The 23,184-nt window shown below is 35.8% G+C and overlaps 1 protein-coding gene across 2 annotated transcripts in view; it reads right to left on the bottom strand.

The window, feature by feature from the left end:
* Positions 1 to 1,114: 1,114 nt before the first annotated feature.
* The window catches only part of LOC128860929 (nuclear hormone receptor FTZ-F1), a 158,960-nt gene continuing 136,890 nt past the window's right edge, over positions 1,115 to 23,184 (bottom strand). For both annotated transcript variants that reach the window (XM_054098727.1, XM_054098728.1), the window contains 7 exons: positions 15,839 to 16,059; positions 15,449 to 15,726; positions 10,909 to 10,965; positions 10,639 to 10,837; positions 6,668 to 6,926; positions 6,492 to 6,592; positions 1,115 to 4,263 (listed from right to left, as the gene is read on the bottom strand). In XM_054098727.1, the coding sequence (XP_053954702.1) occupies positions 4,114 to 4,263; positions 6,492 to 6,592; positions 6,668 to 6,926; positions 10,639 to 10,837; positions 10,909 to 10,965; positions 15,449 to 15,726; positions 15,839 to 16,059 (1,265 nt within the window). In that variant the 3' untranslated portion in view covers positions 1,115 to 4,113. The remainder of the gene's footprint in view (positions 4,264 to 6,491; positions 6,593 to 6,667; positions 6,927 to 10,638; positions 10,838 to 10,908; positions 10,966 to 15,448; positions 15,727 to 15,838; positions 16,060 to 23,184) is intronic.

The raw sequence follows: 23,184 nt of genomic DNA, 5'->3' as shown, positions 1-23,184 counted from the left end.
CTAATAGTATATATATATATATCTACATATATTTCATAGCTGATTTAACTACACTTAAGCCAATAAGTTTTAGCAGTGGGGGTGTGTTCTCTGTTACATTAATAACAACTTTTTTTCGTAGATGTAAATTTTTGAATTTTCAAATTTTTAAATTTTTTACTTTTATTTAAACAGCACGATTTCGGTTTTTGCATATTTATGTATGCATGTAATAAACATTCGTTACTAATTGAATTCCAAAAAACAAAATATATATATATATAAACCTCAAAACTAATACACGCATACAAACACACATACATGCTTTTTATACTTTGAATTGTACTCAACTAGTCGTACATACATACATACAGGCAGGTGAATGTTGTAAGAAATACGTTGCACTTATTTGATAAGTGCAGTACATCTAGAACAACAAAGCATAGGACACTTTGAAATAAATTACTGTTAGGTTTTTAGTTATTTTTTCTATTTTTTTGTTTTTTGTTTTCGATTTTCTTTTTATTTTACTGCAGCAGAATAAGGAGCATTGCAAATTGATGCAATTGTTTCTAGCTTATTGTGTTTTTTTCTTTTTATTTTTATTTCTCTGTATTTGTATACCTAAACTACTAACAGCTCACACGTTTAAAGTTAACAATAATGAGAGTAGAATGATTTAAAAAAAGCCACAAAATTGCTTAAAAGAGCATAAATTGTATTTGTGTATATTTAAAAACAAAAAGTAAATAATAGTAAAAGGAAAACAACAACAAAACGGTTTTATGAAAATTAAATTTGCGAGTAAAAAACTACATATACAAGTACATACTTAAACTGATAAAGCCTAATTTTACATACCTATATATACATGTATAGTACATACATACATACATACATATATATACATATTATATTAATTATAACAATCAATAACATTAGAACACTATTCAACATTAATCATTCAACCAACAAATTTAGCAAAGAATTATTTTTATACTCTACTTATTTGGATGTTTCTTATTCGTTAAACATTTTAAAGTTTTGTGTACAGTTTCTTTAATGCTTTTTTCTACATATTTAATATTTATAGATTCCGAAAAAATCAGGTAGTTAACTTTATTTACACATATCCATAAGCAGCAACGTTATTTGTTGATTTTGCATGATTCCTTTTTTTTTTTGTTTTTTTTTTTAATTTTTTTCATTTTAAGTGCTGTGTGTACAGTAGTTTGTGTTGTACAAGTCAAAATCTTGCCGGCAAAATAAAGCAAACTGCGTACTTTAATGAGGCAGAGTGGTGGCATATCAGAATGGGCGTGTTCGATTCGGAAATTCAGTTTAACCCTTTTGCATTTACTAAATACCTTGCGTCGGCAAGACGTTTACTGTTTGTTCTAATGGAAAATAACGTTACAGGACTACCAAAATTTTGTTATTTGTTAACAATTTCAATTGAAAACAGAAACAAAAACAAAAAAGGTCTACGTCTACTGGAACTATGCGAATTTGTATAGGGTCAAAGACTAACGCAGCAGCCTTCCAAAAAAATATATAAAAATTCAGTAAGTTTCCTGCTGCTCTAAAATTCTGCGCCTTGTGTTTCTTTAAAGGACCATTTTCTAACAGAGATCATAAATTATACATCACTCTAAACTGCGCTGTGACTATTTTCGTTTTCTTAGCAATCTGTGAAAGGAAAAAGTATCAATTACGAAATCTCGGCAATGCACGAGTAATTTATAGTCATTTATTTGAAAGTTAGCTACAAAATTTTAAAGAGAATATCAACTGGCCTTTAAATACATACAGACATACATATATCGGGCCGGGAGTGTAATAAGCGCTTGAGAGAACTAAAATGCGTTTACCGCCACTATAAAGTGGTCTGTAAAGTTAGAGGATAGTTGGTGAAACGTTCCTCAATGAATTATTTTTATACTAAGAGTAGACTCACAACTCTTTCGCAGCGGAACATACACCAAATTTTTTATGTTATTCCAACAATAAAATCAATATGAAGTTGTTAGCATAAATTACAATTTAGAAATTGCAATTTTCACATTTTTATAAAAAAATAATGTAGTCCTTATATACATACGGATGTATATAATTGGCGCCTACAGATATTCGGCTTTGTTAGATATTTGGCCGGGCTCCCCCTGCAGTTTGTGGTGAGCGTGTTGTTGTTTCACAAATGGCGTAAAGAGCATTGATTTGTCTTGTATTAATACGATTGCATTATATAAAAAACCAAGAAAATTCACTTAAATTTCTTATTTTGGAATAATGCATATGTAAAGGTTTTACGGATATTCACAAAATTTTATTTTTCGTTCCGCTTTTAAAATTTGTATAATTTCAAAGGAAAGGAAAAGAAAAAAAAAAGAAAAAATAAAAGAAAAAAAAAATAAAAAATAAAATAAAAAATTATAATCAATAAATGAGTCTTTTAATCAAAGAACATTTTTTCTCACAAAGTGTGAAGTTATTATTTGTTTTAAACACAAAAAAAAAAAATACATAAACATTATAAATTCGTTTACAATCTAATACAAATCCATTTCTCATTTCACATTTAATATTATGTAGTTTAAAACATTCCACATAATACAAATAAGCAAGAGAAACGAAAAAAGGCAGGACAGGACATAGACGCTGTGAACTATAATTTTTAATAATAATTCTACTTATCAAATCACTCGCTATTTGATTTCATACTTTTCTTGGGCAATATCATTACAGACCGCCGTGACCGAATGAGTTGATGAGCTACTTCGAAATCTCGTGCATGAAACATCAAATGATCCAAAAAGTTTTTTCTAACAGCGGTCTTTTCCCAGCAGACAAAGACAACCCACCTCCGAGTGTAATTCGGGCATGAAAAAAATCATAATAAAAACTGGCGGAAAACTTTAACTGCTTCCATTTCTGGAAAACATCTAGACGACCACCACAAATAGGAGGAGAGGGCGCGGCCAAACACTTACCCGACTGTAAGCGCCAATTATTTATTTATTTCTTATACTATTACTTTCCACTCACTCTAAGGATGTTAGAGGAAAATAAAAAAAAAGTACACATCCACCCACTCACAGCACTCGTTTACCGCTAAGGTCATACTTGCGATTTCCATTATTTGTTTTCATTACGTTTGTTTTGCTTTAGGTTTTGGATTTTCAATATCGCTAGTTCAGTTCGAAAAGTTGCAAATTCACTTTTTCAAAATCATGTATTTTAATGCCAGAAGCGAGAAAAATAAAAATGCATAGTTTCGTAAAATATTAAGCTACCCGTTTTATTTCCATTCGTTTCTATTCAGTGATAAGCAACTTTGCAAAATCCAAAATCCTCACCGAAAATGTGATAAGTCCCAAAGAGTATAAAAACTTTTCATCTACCTTATGAGAGTCGATTATTTTCGAGTTGTTTTATCTTGGAATATGCGAAATTTTGTTTTAGAAGAAAATACCTCTGAAATAATATTATTCCTTCCGGTAAAATGTGAAAAACTGAACTTGGCAAATTTTCACTCTGAGCTAGCGATATGTGTTGGCTTTAACATTATTGTTTTTGTCCTAAATTAATACATGTAAGTATATGTTTTAATTTAATGCTTAATTATTAAATATTTTCCGAACACATTGTTTGCTGTGTTGCTTCTCTATTTTTTGCTTATAATATTATACAATTACATATATATATATGTATATATATAGATTTATAATATAGTAATATGAATAAACGCTTAAGCTATACCAATATACATATATATTATTTAAAAATATAATATTTATCTTTGCTCTGCCTAAACTGCCTAACCTTAAACTTATCTTCGCTCGTCCTCGTCCTTCTATGTTTTACATTTTACAGTTAAATTGCAAGTGTGAAGGGAGATAACGTAAAATCCATGTGCTACTAAATTACTTTTTACTTCCCACATGTTTTTTTTGTTTTTTGTTTGTTTTTGTTTTTTTCATTGTCTAAATCTAAAAACCAACCCTGAATTTTATTCAGCGTCATTCGACAACAAACCAAAATCGTCTCCTGCCGATTTGAAGCGCTTTCATATTTTATACACATTCACTCATATGCACATACATATATGCACATACGTCCGTAGCTCATTTACATTTATGCTTTTCTTTTAGCATGCAGCATTTCCATTAGTAGTGTCTGCGTGGGTGCACTACCGGCACAATGTTTCGAATAGAGATGGTCTTCGCCTCGTGAAGCCATCGCATGGATATCAGGCAGTATGCTAAGCAACCTCCGAAATTTATCCTAAGCCGCAAAATAGAGAGATTAGTGAAGGCGTAAATGTTGAAATGCATTGATTTAGAATAAATATAAAAGGGATAAGGCATATTATTTTCACAGTCTGTCTAATAGAAGCCAACTTAGAAACTATTTAACTAATTCGATCCTAACAAACTGCATTGCATGAGCGTGGAATATTTATTGCATACGCAACATATTTAATAAAACCTATAGTCACCACCATTACCTATAATGACTTCCCATCTTCGAGTCATACTATTTTTAATCGACTCCAAATCAGCCGAATTTGCCTTCCATCGTCGTTCCTTGTTGTCCATATGGAAGGAGCTGCTCCGGCGAAGAAAGTGTTTGAAACGGTAACTGGCGCTCAACGGCGAAGAGGACGTACTCGTGTGCGGTGAAGATGGCCTGGCTTCTTTTGCCTTAAGGAGGACAGCTCCTCCAACACTTTCAAATTTTCTATTTTTTCTTTTGCTTTAAAAATTCATTTACAATCTAAAGAGTATATTTTCAATGTTTTAAGCTTAATAGAAAAAAAAGTCCCTATAAAGTCAGTGAAGTGATGAGCATCGAACGAAAAATTTGTAAGAACGAAAACTTTAATCGCGTTTTTCGCGAAATACGTTTTTTCCGCGCTGTCGAATATAACTCAAAAAGTAATCAAGATATGAATTTAAAATTTTATAGGGATATTCTTTAGCATATTGGCCTTTGCATGTACGTCTAATTCTATATTAATTTTGACTAAAAATATTGTTTTGATCAATTTGTTTATAAAAAAGCGTAGGTTTTTTCTCTTTCCCTTCCTTTTTGAGTTTTTCGTTAAAAAAAAGGTAAGTGAAACCGGAATAACTTATTTTAATGAAAGATTTTTGTCTGGTTGATTTCAGTTGATTACAAGAGACTGTACATTCCACGGCGCAAACTAAAGGAGCACTTTTGAGCAGCAGTAGCGCCGTCATTTTGTTGTTTTTTATTTCAAAAAAAATTTGTGCTTTTTCATTTAAGCATGAATATTAATATGTAATTTATTTTGAGATAATCGACGAGAGTTTTTAGAAAAAAATGATTGAAAACTCGTTGTCTGGAGGAGCTGCTCCCCTTAAGAAAAAGGAAAAGGTGTGCGAAAAGCAAAGACAAAGACAAAGGCGAGACATTATTCGACAGGCTGTAACTCGGTGACGGGCTGTTACGGCCAATTAAGTAAGTAATATTTGTTTCCCTTTGAGTTTTTGCTTAACTATTGCCCAAACATTTTGAATAGGGTATCCAACATGCGACTGTGAAGGCCAATCCAACATTTCCATCTCATTTTGCTGTTTCCACTCTATCCGCTTTGGGCTTCGAAGATTGGGATCGTTGTCTTCTCGTCCAGGGTTGGATAGTTCTTCCAAACATCTTCACAGCCGACGGTAATAATGCTTTTTGGTAAATTTTATTCATCAAAACCGCACTCAAATTGGCGGTAAACACAAATAAATGACCAAATCCTTTTTCGGAGAAGCAACCTTAAACATGAAACTTTACAGGATGTTTAACAGTTCGTCGATTATCAGCAGTACACCAGAACCGGTGTATGCAACTATTTGCCCAAAAAGGAAGATTCGTCCGTGCATATTGCGATTCTGAATTTGCCTTAGCCCATGCAAGTTCTTTCTCAATGTGTGATAATGAGAGTAGCGATGAGCTCCGAAATTTGAGGTATTCTGCACGTAAACGTTCTCGAATCGTGGTTTTAGACGCACTAACACTAATTTTCCTTAACATTTCTTCAGCATCACGCAACGATAAGTTCGACTTTGTCACAAACAAATAAATTATCTTTATTTTGTTTTTCGGATCTCGTCCGAGGAATTCGTCAACGTTTTTAACTTAGATATACCATTACGCCACCATTACGTCTTCGACTTCCTCAAATATTTTGAAGCAGATGCACGTTACATTTTTGGGCCTTTAGGGTGTGTAAATAGGAATACTGCTTCAAATCGTTTTTCATACGCGTAACTCACTTTGTAAAAACAACGCACGCTTTCTAAATTTCTCACAAAACTAACAAATTGAACAACGGGTTTTGCGAAAAGAATTCGCCTATTTGGAAACATTTAAATTCTTTTATAGCGGAATTCTAAGTTTGAATTTTCTCGGTCACGCTTACATTAGAGAGACTGGATATATTTTCAAATACATACTTGTATGTACTTATTATTGTTGCTTAAATGCGCTTAACTTACCGTCACTGATGGATAACAAGTGAGCGTGTAGTCCAAGAGCGCTGCTTGCACATTCTCTTGACCCTCCAAAACGGTCTTCTTATTCACAATGCCACGTACATCTGAAATGATCATTGTAAATTAATAAACAAGAACTATCATTTCGAGGTATACATGAAACAATTTATAGTCCTTACCTGGATTGAGTAGGATTAGGAATTTCATACACACATAATCCCCCATATCGAACTTAAGATCTTGCAAACGACTTTGGAGTTCATTGAAATAGTCCGCCAATTGGGGTACACCAAGCAGGCCTAGCCAGAGCAGATTGAATACCTGACCGTTATTTAATTGCGTTTCATCGGGTAGGCCGTTGTGTATTCGCTGATGCAAATGGTCTAATACCAGCATGTCGGACCACGAATGCTGAAGCAATTTCATTTGGTCATCAACCTAAGGAAAGTAATGAAAGCAAGTTAATTTATATCAGCTAATAATTTTAGAGATTATAAAAATATAATAATAATTATAATTTTTAGAGATTATAAAGCTAGGCAAATAAGAGTCTTATTACAAGGAAAGATTGTCAGCTTAGTTTTTGAGGTTGTTGAATTAGCCTTAAGAAGACCTGCTATATCGCTGATATACTAATTGTAAGTGTTATCATCGAGGTCAACTACAGGCGGTTGGTTTTCCTTAGTTCCCCGAAAACGTTGGACAAATAAATGGTTGTGTATCCCTATTTCAATTTTTTCTAGAGGTACAGTTGCAACATGACCAGATTTTCCAGATTATGCGAAAAAACAGGCAACCATTTGCTTTGAGAAGAAGCTTCCGCGAATAACTTTAGCTGAATTAAGTTTACTTTGGAACACTCATACTATCGATTGCTGTTTTGTTTCCGGTTCATATGTATGGACCCAGGATTGGTCACCTGTTACGATGTCATAGGGGCTCTTTGAACCACCACAGCTGAATTTTTTCAACATTTCTTTACACCAATCCACAGGAGCCCTTTTTTGGGCAATTGTCTAAATACAAATCATCCTGGAGACCACGCGATAAGCCACATGATTGTTTCTGGCACAACAACCGCTTTCGGGACAGCTTTCACGAAATTCATCCCGCAACGATCGACGGCCCGTTGTGCAGTGGCTAAGTGTGGAGCTTCAACGTCAAAGGTTGAAGTAAGTTGATCAATACACTATTGCCTCGTCTCCATGATACACGTCGAAAATTGTAATAAATCATGGCACGAAAATTCTCACGAGTTAGTTCCATCTTTTGAGCGAGATGAATTTTTCAACGAAAAATGAAAAAAGAACGAAAATGCTATATCTTCTTATTCTTAATTGGCGCGATAGGCCTTCCTCTTCCTCTGCTACCACCTTCGGATATCGTATCGAATACTTTCAGTGCCGTAGCGTTTGCCTCCATTCGTACTTGACATAGCCTCCGGAACCGCTGGATCTTTATTCGCTGCTCTATGTCTATGTTTGCGTACAGCTCATACAACTCATTGTACCATCGCCTGCGTTACTCCCCATCGCTAACGTGCAAAGAACCAAAAATCTTACAAAGAATCTTTCTCTCAAACACTGCAAGTGACGCCTCATCGGATATTGTCATCGTCGATGCTTCTGCGCAATACGATAAGACGGGCATGATGAGAACATTGTAAAGTGTTAGTTTTGTTCGTCGAGAGAGGATTTTGCTACTTAACTGCCTACTTAGTTGGCAAGAGAGATTCTACGTTGGATTTCAAATATATCTAAGTTTATGTTAAAAAATACTAAGTTTTTCGATAAAAATATCGAATTACAGCTCATTCCACGTAGTGTTGCAGAAGGGCAAAATAAAAAGGGTATCCCTCGTATCTGCTTATTCTTACAACTTAAGAACGTATTTTAAGTAAACCTGGTATGATAATTTTGTGTGAAACAGAAAGAATCCAAAATACTGTATCAAATCTAAATTTTATAAAAAGAAAATTAAAAAAATTGAGAAAGCTATTTTTTATTTTGAAGATTGAACATTGTCATTTATGAATGAAAAATAATCTCGTTCAAATAACTGCCACGACTGGCTTTACAGTAGGCCATTCGATCAACCCAATTTTTAAGCACATTTTCGATTGTCTGGGTTCCAATTTCATGAATGGCAACTTCGATTTCGTGTTTTAAAGCATCAGGCGTCTCTGGATGGTTCGCACAGCATTTGTCCTTAACGGCTCCCCACAAAAAATAGTCAAACGGGCTTAAATCACAGCTCCGAGGTGGCCAATTGATATCGGAATTTCGGCTGATTATTCGGTTTTCAAAAACGGTAGCCAAAAGTTCGAGTGTAACTTTGGCAGTGTGACGAGTTGCACCGTCCTGTTGAAACCAAATGTCGTCCATGTCATCCTCTTCAATTTTTGGAAACAACTCGTTGAGCATATCACGGTAACTTTCGCCATTTACTGTAACCGCGGCTCCTCGCTCATTTTCGAAAAAAAATGACCCGATGATGCCGCCAGGCCAAAAACCGCACCAAACAGTGACTCGTTGTGGATGCATTTGCTTCTGTACAGTAACGTGTGGATTTTCTGAGCCCCAAATCCGACAATTTTGCTTATTGACGTAGCCACCGATGTGAAAATCAGAAAAGAAGAAGAAAAAGACTCACCACTTTGGAAACAGGTTTTCAATATTTCCCAATTTTGTTCAAGCGTATAGCATCCTATTTCGTAAATGTTAAACCTTTAAGTAAATTATGAACACATTTGACATGTCATTTGTGTTACCATTATCAAAAAAATAGGTGGTTCAAAAAGCAAACGCTATATGGTCCACCCTGTATAATGTGGACGAAACTTCTAATTTAAGACTGTATAATTTGTGATTATGAATGTGGCGCAGAGTGTGTTAAAAACCAGCCACAGATCGCAGCATCGATTCGATTTTTGTGTGCTCAATTAAGAGCTCAAAACTCAAAAACACAGTCTAAAAATGCTCTTCCTGTTAGTGCATACATCACTTACAGAGGGAGACCTCAAGTGCTTACTGTAGTGAAGAGCAACGAGCAACTGCGGTGACAACGCGCTTACAACACGTGCAATGAATGGCACGAGCAGTGAGAGCATGATCCAACTGACGGAGACTTATGCTGGCTCCTGACTTGGAAACAAGTTTTCTAAAGCGAACTCAATGCGTGTATAAGTTAACTCATCGCCAACCTCAATGCAATCCCTGGCATCTACGACGGCGACCGCATTTTATTGCGTTTGTCCATGAATGTGCGCGCCCGCTTACCAACACATAAACACTATTTAAATAAAAAAAGGAAAATACTAAAACAGACACACACTCAGTCGGGCAGTAATGCTGTTGTGTTGGTAAAACCTTTGTGCAATGTGTTGTTGCGTCATGAGCTTGAATTGACTGACGACTGTGTGAATGTTAGGTTGTACGAGTAAATCCATATACTTGTGTGTGTGTGTGTGTGTGTGTGTGTGTGTGTGTGTGTATGTTCAGTTCACTTCGTTCAGCTTTGGTTGGTAAGTAGGTCAGCCAAGCAATCAGTCAGTCAGCGAGCGAGTCAAGCAACAAGCAACAGCAGCAACAACAACAAAAACAACTATAAAGGCAGCAGCCAACAGCAACAGTGCCAACATGAACAAGCAAACGAAATCGAAACTTAATTCAGACTTGAGTGTGGTTGTTGTTTTTGCTGTTGCTGTTGCTGTTGCTGTTGCTGTTGCCACTATTACTGCCTTTTTTAGCTTCTTTTTTTGCTGTTTTTTTGTTGTCGCCTGACGTCCCTTACAACGCCATCACCCCTAGCCATCAGCCTGTGACCTGTGTGTGCGTTTACATAATCGCTACGGCGCGCGCGTACGAAAATTACAGACTCAAAAAAACAAAAAAAAAAAACAAAAAACAAAAAAAAAAACCGAAATACACGAAAATAAATACGAATATATAGTATATGTAAGCACATCAATATGCGCGTAAAATTAATGCATAAAATGCCAACAACAAATTGACCGTGGATTACGTAGCTGTGGCGCTTGAGCTGTGCACTTAATGGTACAATAATTTGTTTCAAGCCATAATTTGGCATTTCTTTATTTGGATTTTGGCTGTTTCGCATCCCTTAGGTGCGACATTTGTATTATTCTCACCTTAAGGTCCTTGAAGAAGACAGTGTTTCTTGCCCAATCCACTTGAGAGAACAGATTCTGATCCAACACTTTGCACATCAGCTCGAAGAGATCAACTTCCACTTGATTGTAGGATTGTTTCTGTAGTAACGCAAAGAGTTGTGTCTGCCATTCCCGATCATCTATTGATTGCACAAAGTCACGTATCATTGGTGAAACCCTGTAAATGGAGACATTAAAAAAAACATTATCACAAATGCAAGGATTGATATTTAAAATACGTTTACTCACCTGAGCGGCTCGATTATGGAATCAGCAGTGCTTGAAGGATGCGTGCCGGAGTCGAAGCTAGAAAGAAGTAGTAAAATGAAATTTTATTAGAGGACTTTAGTATGTTGTTATCAAACATAGAGCATGGGTTGGACATCAATGATTGTTTGAATCAAATCAAAAGAGAGGTGCCGTTTTGTTTTGGAATTTTTAATTCAAAAAAACAGAGACCAAAAGGCAAACCTACATAAGTATTTGTGGTTAAAATAATTTAGTACCCCGTATTAAATAACTTTAAAACAAAATTTAGAAAACAAACCTTGATTTTCTTTACCGATTCGGGCGCGTCTGCCGTTTTGGCATAAGTACTGACTACCGACTTATCATCGGAAAAAACTGAATAATTGCGTGGTTCGCCTTTTTTAACTGGCTTTCAAGATATATAGATTTTTTTCTACAAATGTGAAAATTCCAAAATCTTAAAACGCCTTTGTTTCGTAAACGAAATTTTAGTTAAAAAAATCAGTTTAATTCCTGCGATAATCAAAATACCTTTTAACGGTTAGGCATAATTGTGTGCATGTATTTAATTATATATAAAAAAACTAGCCGCATTTAATTTGATATATAATTTGTTCTAAGAAATCCCACAAATGTATTGTATGTCCTGATTTTCACTGTCCGGCCAGACACAAATAATATACATTTTTTTAAGAAACTTTATGGGGTACATGGAAAAATTGCTCGAAAAAAGACAAGTGGGTACCAATCGACACGTATATGCGCCAGAGCCTAATTTTGACCGCTAAGTGTTATATATTTACTTTCTTATATTTAGTGATTGAAAAGAGCAACATTATAAGTGTTTTTTGTTAATAACTTAACGGAGAAAAAGTCATTTCGCTCCTTCAGATATCTAATCCTGGGATCCTTGGGATCTTGACTTTTTTCGTCAATCAAAGTTTTTCCTTATGCCCCATAAACTGTGTAATTACCAAGAATACCAATACTAAATACTAATAAAAATATTATTAAACATTAAAATCGACTTCTTACTGTCCCCTTCGTCTCTAATTCCTGACCGCTATAACAGTAAAAATTTAAACTTTATGGTTGAATCCTATGAGCGTTTGTATTAAAATTAATAACATTTTATGCCTTAAAATACCAGCATCGCGTCTCTTATAGCAACAATATTCTCGAATAGAACGATTTCATATGTATTGCAATTAAAGAAAATTTGCCGGAGCCTTCCTTTTATTGCCAGTTCAACTAATGAATCAACTGACGACATGAACAGCATACCCACATCTGGTGGCCAATTTTTTTATATTCTTATACTTTAAAACTATTTTCCGATCTGCAGCGGATACTTGTCAATGGTTTGAAAGGTTACTCTCTTCCTTGTCTCGTCCAAGTAAGTTTTAGAAAATTGTGTATTTAATGTACTTTCAAGGCGCGTTCATTAAAGGCGGGGGCATTAGACCAACCACAACGTTTTGCACATTAGAAATTTCATGACAAAAGAAAATACTAAAGAAAAAGATAAGGATGAACTGTGTTGCACAGCCGACAAAGTTGGAACTAGGAGCATAAAACGATAGTGCGAATGGAACACCTTTTCGTGCCGGCATCCGAATGTACACGGCGAAAACAAAAAAATTAATCAGCTGGTCTACCGATATTTTCCTTTATCCTACTCTGATACCCTATATTATTTCGTTATTATGTTTTTTATAGACTTTTATATGACATCTGTGCATCACTTTCTTTTTAATAATTCTGAATGAACAAAATGTCTTACATGCTTGGTGGAAGGCGTTACAGATATACTCGTGAGTCTACCTACACCTGAGCCCCGCTTTTTTTTAATATAATAGAAACATTGATCTCATAAACTATCATGAGTTTTGCCTACTTTTGGCTCATGTCAAATCTAACTAACAACTTGATGAATTTATAACAGCTCCCTGCTGTCCAGGGAAGTAATCCAGTTAATTGCAGGGCCTTAGAAAATTTCTTACATCCAGTGGTTTTTAGTCACATCAGCGGTGTCGATATCAATAACTCTGGTTTGACTTCTCCATAACACAGTGTTGACATTTCTGTTCAGTAAGGTTTGGCAAGTCATCTTGAATTGTTTAATGCCAAAACAACGCTTCCAAATTGTGGAAATGTACATTGAACAAACTAAATCTGTTCGCGAAGTTCATAGAGCACCGGCGGCATCATAGCTCCTTATTTTTTTCGAAATGAAGAAGCAACTGGCGTTACGGTAAATGGTCAGCACTACCAAGCTATGTTAACTGATTTTTTTTTTAATGTAAATTAATCGTTGTTGATGTGGGTTGCCAATTGATGAATTCCTCTATTTTTCCAAAATTTATAATTACTAACATTGAGTGACGGGATTTCTCAGTCACGAATGCGCTAAATTTTTGTGTGACAACAAAAGTTACTCTGTTTCACTCTAGTTCAGCTCCAGACCCACTAACCTGGCTTCCCTATCCAAATTGCAAAAGGCAGAACTAACACAGTCCTTTTTAAGGCCAATAATTGCACGCTCTCATGAAAGATTGTGCCAGCTTGGTTCTGCTCTGCAGCTCGCATCATTTTCTCCAATATCAGGTTACAAAAATCGCACGAACGAAAGGTGCCTTGTCTGTAACCTCGAATGGCTCGAAGAAGTCACTCCCAATTCTGACAGAGCTGGGACTATTACTCAACGCCATTTTTTCATAGCCATATCACTTTTGAAGGAATACCAAATTCATCGTGTGCTATCTTAGGCAACTTTGAAATCGACAAAGAGATGGTGTGAGTCGTAATTTACACCGGACTCAGAATTCGTGTTGACGAGTGCAATTTAAAATACCATCGCATTTTATGAATGATAAAGAGTATTATTTCAATTTTTTGTATTTTTCTTCTCTTTTGTTTGTACTTTTTTCCTTTTTTTGTTTTTGCATTTTTTAATATTTACATTATTTTATTTTTTTATTAATTATTTTATTATTTAAAATTTTATTAAAACTATTTTTCAATATTTTTATTTCAATTAAATAATTAAATTTTTTTATTTAAAATTTAAAATTTCCTTAGAGCATAAAAATAGTAATACTTTTGGAGATATAAAACGATCTAATAAAAAAGAAAGAAACAAAATCATCAGGTATTGCAAAATATTAAAAAAAAAAAATTAAATTTTAACTACGTTATTCGTAAAGTAATAGAATTGCAGGGCTGTTATTTCAGCTTTTAATGGCAATTATTCTTCAAAAGAAATAATAGATATCGTTATTAATAATTTCGAATTTTTTTAAATAAAAAAATATTAATTTTTAAATTATTAGTCATAAAAAAAATTTCTGTTAAATCATTCGGAAACATGAAAAAATTCAAAAATATGTATTTTTATCAAATATCAATTCTGAATTTTCTTCGCAAAACCACTAGTTTCTACCTTATGGCCCTATGTTCCACACTGGAACTCAGGGAATTTAAGATTATGACTAATTTTTACAGTCTGGATCTATATTCAAAACACGCTCCAAGAAATAACGGTAAAAAATTGTTCTATTGCAAAATCCATTCGAGTAGAAATTCTCTATTAAGATTTTCAATATCCAAAGAGGATAAACAATTAGATGCTGGAACTTTTTTTGAAACAAAAGGTTTATATGCCAAATTTTACTGCACCAAATTGGAAATAAGCATTAAAAAATGGGTAGTATTTTTTATTAATCCAGAACCTTAATTCAAACAACCTAATATTCCAAGTTAATAATTTTCAAAAAACTTTTTTAAGTAGGAATTTTTTTCAAAATTTCCACGAACTTTAATTTCATAATGCATACTGAATCTTATTAAATTTTAAGTTGTTAAATAAAACATACTGAGCTGCTCTTCTTCGTCAAAACTGTCCGATGCAAAAATGCCAAATGAACGCCATAAGATTTTAATTACTTAATTTAATTTTCTTTAAATTCTCAATACTTTTCGAAATATTTATTTTGTTATTTATTATAGTTAGTTAAATGAATTTATCACTTTGAACCATTTCACTATTTATTGAAACCGCTTTTGAATCATTTATTTATCACTATCACAAAATAACAGATGTAAATTTTTCGCATTAAGTGTCGAATTTCATCACCCTTAGTGAAATCAGGTATTTTATCATTCCCAATACTCAAATTTCATTACTTATGGCGATTTGACTTCAAAAGTGCCCCGCAGTCAAATGAGCCATTAAGTAAATTATACCCAGTATCTCGTATAATTTCTCTATAACCCCAGATTAATTAAACCGAACCGAATTCAGGAGCCAAGCTCTGAAATTTTCATGACATTTTTCAGTCATCTCGAGCGGTACCTCTCAAATATGTTTTAAAAGCTTACGATTTTGAGCATCTCATTTTTTGTCTTAAATATATCCGCAGCACCTCTCAATCGAGCCGAGTACGAAGATTTTACGATGTGCACGCACGTATGTTTCTATATGTATATGCATCAACAATCGTCATTTAATTTGCATTTGGTTAAATAGTAAATTATGTACCACAGTTTCGATTCGGACGTATTTTGCAGAGATCCAGTTCCAGTGTCGTGACAATTGCCACTACCACCGCGGTTGAGTCCATCGCTGGTGTTATTGCTGTTGCTATTGTTGGCGCCGGTGTTGCCACCATTGCCGCTGACACCACCACCACCACCGCCAGCGCTACCGCCACCACCATTCATAGGCGGAGATATCACACCACCACTTGTATTGACCTGCCCCAGCGCAATGGCAATGGGACTGGGCGATGAATCTGGTGATTGTGTGAGAGAGGACACCTGTGTAAGTAGAATAAATTATTATAGAATGCAGTGTGTTGCTATCTAATAGGATATTTTGTATATATGCAGTTTAATTTTATAGGATTATTTTCTTTTTATCATCTCTTACCTGAGGTATTTGAATTTCTTGCTTTATACTCATATTCGGATATGCTTGTTGGTAGCCAGGCGAGAGTGGTGACGACTTCATGTCAACCGAACCAATTGAAGTGCGTAGCGCTTGCAAGGCCAGTTGTCGTTGTCGCATCATTTGCAGTTTTCGCGCCCTATCACGTTTGTACATGGGCCCGAACTTATTGCGACCACCACGCATCCGATCCGCTCTAACGGCTGGAAAAAAGAGAACATTTCAAATTTAATTGTTAATCACTGTCAATTTACTATATAAGCAATAGTTTAAGCATATCATCGAACAGCATTCCTGCTAGGAAGCTTTAAAGCTTTTGGCTGATGCTTTCGATGGGCTAATCAACAAATATTTTTATTTGTTTATGCCATTATTTTATCGTTACATACTAAAGATAAGTTAAGACTAAAGCCTTGGGAAAACATATATCTGGGATGGGCGAAGTTTAGATCAAAGCTTGTAGAGATGATGTTTAGAATAAGCCTTCGATAAAATAAAGCTAACCTGTTAACCAAGGGTTTCCTGAATCAAAAACATATCAATTGAAAGCTGTCTGAATTGGATGTCGTATTTTAAAAATTTCCATATAAAAGTATTTATCAAAGGTCTATTGAAAATATGTGGCTACCAGTTTGTCTAAAAAGTAGAGTAAATCGATAGACTCAGAGGCGCTTAACCAGCATTTTCTTTCGGAAGGGGTCTTCTATAAAATTCTCTCAATTTTCTAAACAAAAAAAATAATAATAACACACAAAAAACAGTAATGAAAAGAAATTAAATTGAAGTCACACAGGAACAAATAAAAAATAGAAATAAATAGTTGGCACTTCTGTTAGGTGTTTGGCTGAGCTCGTCCTTCTATTTGCGATGTGCGTCTGGATGCTTTTCCACAAATGAAGGCGCCGGCAGTTTTATGCCGCCTCCAAACATCAGATGTCTTTTTATGGGGTTCTTTTTCGTGACAGAAATTCCCTTGGAGGATCGCCATTAGCTGTCGCAGAACGACCACTACTAGAAAACAATTTTTCTATCATTCGATGTTTCATGACCGGGAAACTGGGCCATACTGAGTGGCAGTCACGTACTAACCCATTCGGCTACGGCGGCTGCCAATAAAGACTTTTAATCACTTGAAAAGAAAACTATAATTTGATTTCGATTCGTCGCTTATTTTCAGCAAATTTTTCAAAAATTCTTTCCACGGTGGAAACTTGAGTATTTATAGATATTAATTAAAAAATGTGCTGGCCCATTCAATCGCTCTCGTGTCGTCGTAGTTCTTAAATATACACCCTCTGACTTGATTAAGACCAAATTTAGTTTCAATCAAAACTTTTGTCACTCATGGGGGGAAAAAATCACAAATATGTTATATTAGTTTGGGGAAAAAGAAACCCATTATTTTCTCGGTAAACGGCTTTAGTGATCGATATCTCGTAAAGTATCGATCAAACAATGTAAAGAGTATGTTCGTTGGTGACATTTCACACAACTCAGCAAAATAATGTGCTCTTTTTTGTTTGTTCTGTTCAGTTGAGTGAGTTCAGTGAGTTACAGGGAACAAAGAGAAAATTCGGTGCATTTTACAGTTTTTCTTTGATAAAGGCGAAAATGCAAGCCAGGTTGAAGACCGTTGAAATTGTGAATGATGGTTATGGCGCCGATGCTGTAAAACCTAATTACGTGAAATTTTGGTTTCGTCGATTCCGTTCAGCCATTTTTTAAATATAATCGAAGTTGACCGGAATGTTAGTAGTTTTAAACCATTTGCGCAAAACTAGATTCATAAAAAAAAAAATGTATGTTTCGGTGCCACACCAATTAACACCAAAAACATGAAAGATCGAATTTACATCTGCGAATCCTTGGCCAAACGGAATGAAATCGACCCATTTCTTAAACGGATGGAGACTGGGGATGAGAAATGGGTCACGTACGATTATATTGAGCGAAAACGATTTCCATCCAAGCGTGACGATGCAGGGGAATCATTTATTTTGAGTTGCTTCCGTATGGCCAAACACTAAATTCAGATCTCCACTGCCAACAATCTAGCGATTGACCTGAAACGGTCAGAATTGGCCTACAGAAGAGGTGTTGTATTCCATCAGGACAACGCAAGGCCACACACGTCTGTATTGATTCGCCAAAAACTCCGGGAGTTCGGTTGCGGAGTTTTAATGCATCCGTCATATTGTCTGGACCTGGCACCAAGCGATAACCACCTTCGTTTCTCATTGCAAAACTTCCTGAGTGATAAGAAATTGGTATCGAGAGAATTTGTATCAAAATTTCGGCAATAGTTTGAACCCCAAAAGCTTCCCCTCTATATTACGCACATGGCCTTAAACCCAAATTTTGCAGAACGCTTGCAAACATCGGGCAGAGTATTATGCTCTATATTCGCATGTAGGATCAATCATATGTTGGAAAATCGCACCACCATTAGCAAGTTTTTTATCCCAACACAGATTTTGTCACAAATTGAAATTCATCTGTAACTTCAGTAGGTCAAGGTCAAACTAATTGCTCTGCCACATTTAGTTTATTTAAATAACGACAAACCAGATCAGATGCAAACGAAATTCTATAAATTTGTATGCTGCTCGTTATTTGATAAGTGTCCCTAAAATATTATAAAGTATTGGTTAAAAGACTGCTCGAAAATAAGGTATATTTATTTCTAAACTTTAGTTTACTATTTTTCGTAAACTACATATATTGATTTCTTAGTGTTATTTAAGGCGGGAAATTCACTAAAAAGGTGTTGAAAGGAATCTGCTCCTTTCCCTATCGCTACAGATTGTATAGAAATAATGAAGAAACGCTTCGAACGTGACGGTCCTGCGAGCCACGATTAAGTGCGTTGTTATCATATTCTCTGCCGAAATAATTTCTCTGCACTTCCTGTCACTTACTCGATGGATTATCCCTGTCCCGCGAGTCGTTATGCTATTTCCATATAGTGCCCCGCACCTCACTGTGCACTAAAATGGGAATACAGTGGTGCTCAGAAGATTGGGTTTGAGTGAGTTCGCTTACACTTCACTCGGGATGCCCTTCCCATATGATAACCTTAGTTTTTGTCATTAAGCCAAGCAGTTGCCTACAGGAATCATTTTTAGCATATCATTTCATAGCAAGAAAATGGTGCTAGAAAAAGCTGCAGGTCTGAGCTAGGCAATCGCAAAATGTGCATGAGGTATAAAGGCCAACTGAGGCCAATGACGTAAGATCTTTGGTATCTAGCCTCTTTTATTCAAAGTCAATAGTGCGGGATTAGGAACCACATCCTAAGGTTCCTGGCCCCGGTGTTTACAAATTTACCCTTTCCCATTATGCCAGCGTGTGGTGGTGTAGTTATGTTGGATAGTTTGCAGTCAACTGTATTTTGGATTTCGGTATCCCATTCGAGGGCGCTATTTGTATCTGACTTAAGGCTTCGATTGTTGCTTGATTATAGATAAAATACATAAAAGTCTACAGACTTATTTGATTAGGGAATCGCTGGCATCCAAAGATTAATGTGGTTTTTAATTAGCATTTTTAAGTCATCCGTAAAGTGTGGAGTCTTGTCGCTATAGAAAAAATTACTTCTGGTTGAAAAGTGGATTTTGAGATAGTTGCTCAAGTCAGCCATATTCGATACCCTAGAGCGAATTTCCTCCGTTAGTTATAACATAGGTGAATTTCCAATTGATAATAGTTGAAAAATATTTGCTGCAGGCTGGTAGCCTGCCATCATATTATTTGAGACTATTTCCAAAAATGTTCTTATTTGTGGCAAAACAACTCTTAGTTTCAGTGCAATCTCATACTACCTTTATTGCTCGTGATCATTAGACCAAAAATTTGGCTTATGTGCAGTTCCACATGTGTCAAGTTCACCTTATTAAGCTGAGTGCAACTTCTGGATATTCAATAAACTAAACGCGATTGAGTTCTTTGAAGAGAACCGTTCCGTGAATAGAGGGACGTGTCGAAAATGGAGCTTAACAATCGTTTCGAAAACTGGAAAAAACTTTGAAGGGATATATTGTAGATTTTAAATAGTAAAGATAACAAAATTCATAATTTAAATCTAAATATGATCGTAGTAGTAAGAAAGAGCGGCGGCCAAAAATCTGCGGAAGGGAGAAATTGAAGAGCGGAAGCGATTTTTTTTTAATCGGTACAACATAGCAACTCGGTACAGAGATACATTTATCTTTAAGATATCGACGGATAAGCAAGTCAATCGTGAAGTAAGCATCAACTATGGAGATAATTGAATGTCGTGTCTTGATTAAATTCCTCACCAAGATAGGAGAACTCTTTAAATCATTATGGAATAAATGTCATCCGTTTACCGACACTCTCGCCGAGGAACCTAGGAAATACACAGATTTATAAGTGGCATGAAGTTAATCGAAGATGTTCAGCACTTAGACGATGTCCTCAGACATTGTTGAAACACGCGAAATCTTGAGCATAATCTATGAAGTTTAGAATATCCTCCATAATATTAAGATGTTCATTTAAAAACATTTTTAATTTTGCGACATAGTCTCCTTTTAGGCTTATACACTTCCTCCAACGCTATTCTGGTTTGTTAATCCCTTTCGTATAATAAAAATTTGTCCCATGCTGAAAAATAGCCATTCGTTTCTCCAATCACCTACTTATTTGAATAAAATCTTTTTCCGTCAGCCATTTCTTCAAATTGGGGAACAAATAGTAGTTCGAAGGATCCGAGTGAGCTAAGTCTGGAGAATAGAGGCGATGTGAATCAAGCTGGATCCGTATTTCCACTAATTTTGCGACCAAAACTACTGAGGAGTGAGCTGGTGCGTTGTCGTGATGGAAAAGGAAAATCACACGACTTCCTCGATTCAAAGCGGTCACCCCTCGGCAGGCAATGACAAGCCTTCAAGTGTATTTCTGTCATGAAAGAGCTTCTCATAAAAACCAACTGCCTTTCGGAGGCAGCATAGAGTTATGGTTCTTTCCATTTTTGGAACAACATTAAGAACACCGCGAAATCGGACGAGGAGCTGGGCCCACCACCCAACTAACGTTGTAAGCGCCAATATTATATTTGTATGCTAAACAAATATGCTTTAAAATATAATTTTTCCACTTGCACGTTTGTACCCCTTTCGCGAAATAAGGACAAAAATACCAACAAAACAATATGTTCAGGCCTCAAACTGCTGCGCCAGAAGCGAGGGTGGGGAGTCGTGGAGATGACACCATTCCATGATGCAAACGTGATTGCAGTCCAAACTGCACTTAGCGACCGTTGGGAGGGAGATGACCTGCCACCACCAAGAACTGGGTTTCACAAAAAGAAAAAAGACTACAAAAAGAGCTTTTTTATTTCTTCTCATTTCAGTTTCGTTTTTCCATAGCTCGTTCATTTCGCCGTACACTTCGTATTGCTTTTTCACTCAAACAAGAAACTGTAATTTAGGTCAAGCATATTGTTTACAAATATTCAACGTGTACGTATATGTTACGCGCGCACATCACATACACATCTGCAAACAGGCATGCAAATACATTTGAATAAACCATTGAAAGCGAAAACGAAACGCATACAATGAAAACTAGTTTCGACACAACAACAACAGAAAAAAGCGGAAATGCATGTGTATGTGTGAGCAAGCGGCACAAAAAACTGAGCAACCATGCGAGTGCGTATGTGTGCGCACAAAAAGCAAAACTTATATCGACGTCGCCGCTATTACTGGCCGCGCTGCCAAGTGAAGCAAAGCGACACAACCAACACATCAACACTACTGAGAGCGCAAATGACTCCACAAACTGAATGAGATGCGCCAAAAGCTTTTCTAATGCCTCTCGCGCGTTACAGAAATCTAGTGAAAACCCCCAAAACTATTTCCAATATGTGGATGATGGAGCAATAAGCATATACGTGTGAATGTATGTGCACCCCTTTACACTTTACCCACACAGTGAGTTAATACGTGCGCTCCCAGAGCAAACCGCTCCAGCATTGAAGCATACTTCTCAGCGCTCTCAAAATACACAAATTTGAAGCGCTGTTGGTCGCAGAGTAGTATGAGGGTTTCTTCAAGTGTTTTCTTTCAACAGCAACACTGTCGCTAACAGCAAGAGCAATACCAACGACAACAATTTCCCTTGCTGCTCACCAACAACGAACAGCGAATACGATTCGAAGTGTTGCTGTGTAGCGTGTATTCGATTTTGAGTGGAGTAGGTCAAGGACAGAATGGAAACTGGGACACCACCACATACGCCAATGCGCACCAAGCAACATCTAATGCCGCATCCATCGTCCCATCGCACCATCGTACTCCACTGCTGTGAGCCACAGAGCACCACAGCGACGTTGGCAACGACGAAAGCATTGGAAAGCGCTTGAGTATGAGGAGCTTAACACTCTTGCCGCTTGGTTGACTCAGGCGCGCAACTATTAGCTAATACTAACACCACTATCACTATCACTTTCAGTATTAACAGCAACAATAAAACTATTGCATATTGTACCACATGACCGACCACTTTCATTGGCATTCGTTGTTCGGCGGCATGCGACATTCGGCATTCGCCGCACATCTATTTTGCATGCTTACATCGGATAATCCAATTTGAATTGTGCCGCCAATTTCAAAACGAGGTGAATGCTGTCTCTTATTGTTGGGAGGAGGTCTAGCTAAGGGGGATATGCTCCCATTACATTTTGTGTATACGAAGTAGGAGAAGTGCGTTTGTATACATTAGTACATGCATATATAGAGTACAATACATACATAGGTCATGGTACCGGTAAAAATCAGAATTTTTCATGGCGGAATATTTAATTAGGTCAGTTTCGCAACAGTGAAAAGTATGTAAATAGATTTCTGGAATTCGTATGCCGGTGCATGGGGACAACAAATTCATACATGGACATACAAATAGATACATATGTATATAGAGTTAATATGTACATATATAAAGTGATAGTTCTAAATAAAATTAAGACGTGCGTAAGTAGGTATGCATATATATATACCATATATATGTATATATATAAAAAAGATACACCATTGACAATAAATAAAAAAAAAAAAAATAACGAGATTTTTCTTGCTTCCTCTTCCCTCTTCTAGCTTTTCTTCAATTTGCGCGATTCCTCGATTCTAATGCATGTCCATACGAATATACATTTAAGTTTATACCATAATTTATGTATTGTACATATACATAGCACATATTCGAAAGCCTTTTACATGGAAAGAAATTTTCAACAACGTATGCAAAAAAATTGTTACAAATTAACGCCATTTTTGAGGGACTTCAACTTACACCCTATTACGAGT

The sequence above is a fragment of the Anastrepha ludens genome, chromosome 4 (assembly GCF_028408465.1).
Source record: "Anastrepha ludens isolate Willacy chromosome 4, idAnaLude1.1, whole genome shotgun sequence".
NCBI lineage: Eukaryota > Metazoa > Arthropoda > Insecta > Diptera > Tephritidae > Anastrepha > Anastrepha ludens.
The sequence above is the reverse complement of the archived record's forward strand: the minus strand, read 5'-3'. Positions and strand labels throughout refer to the sequence as shown.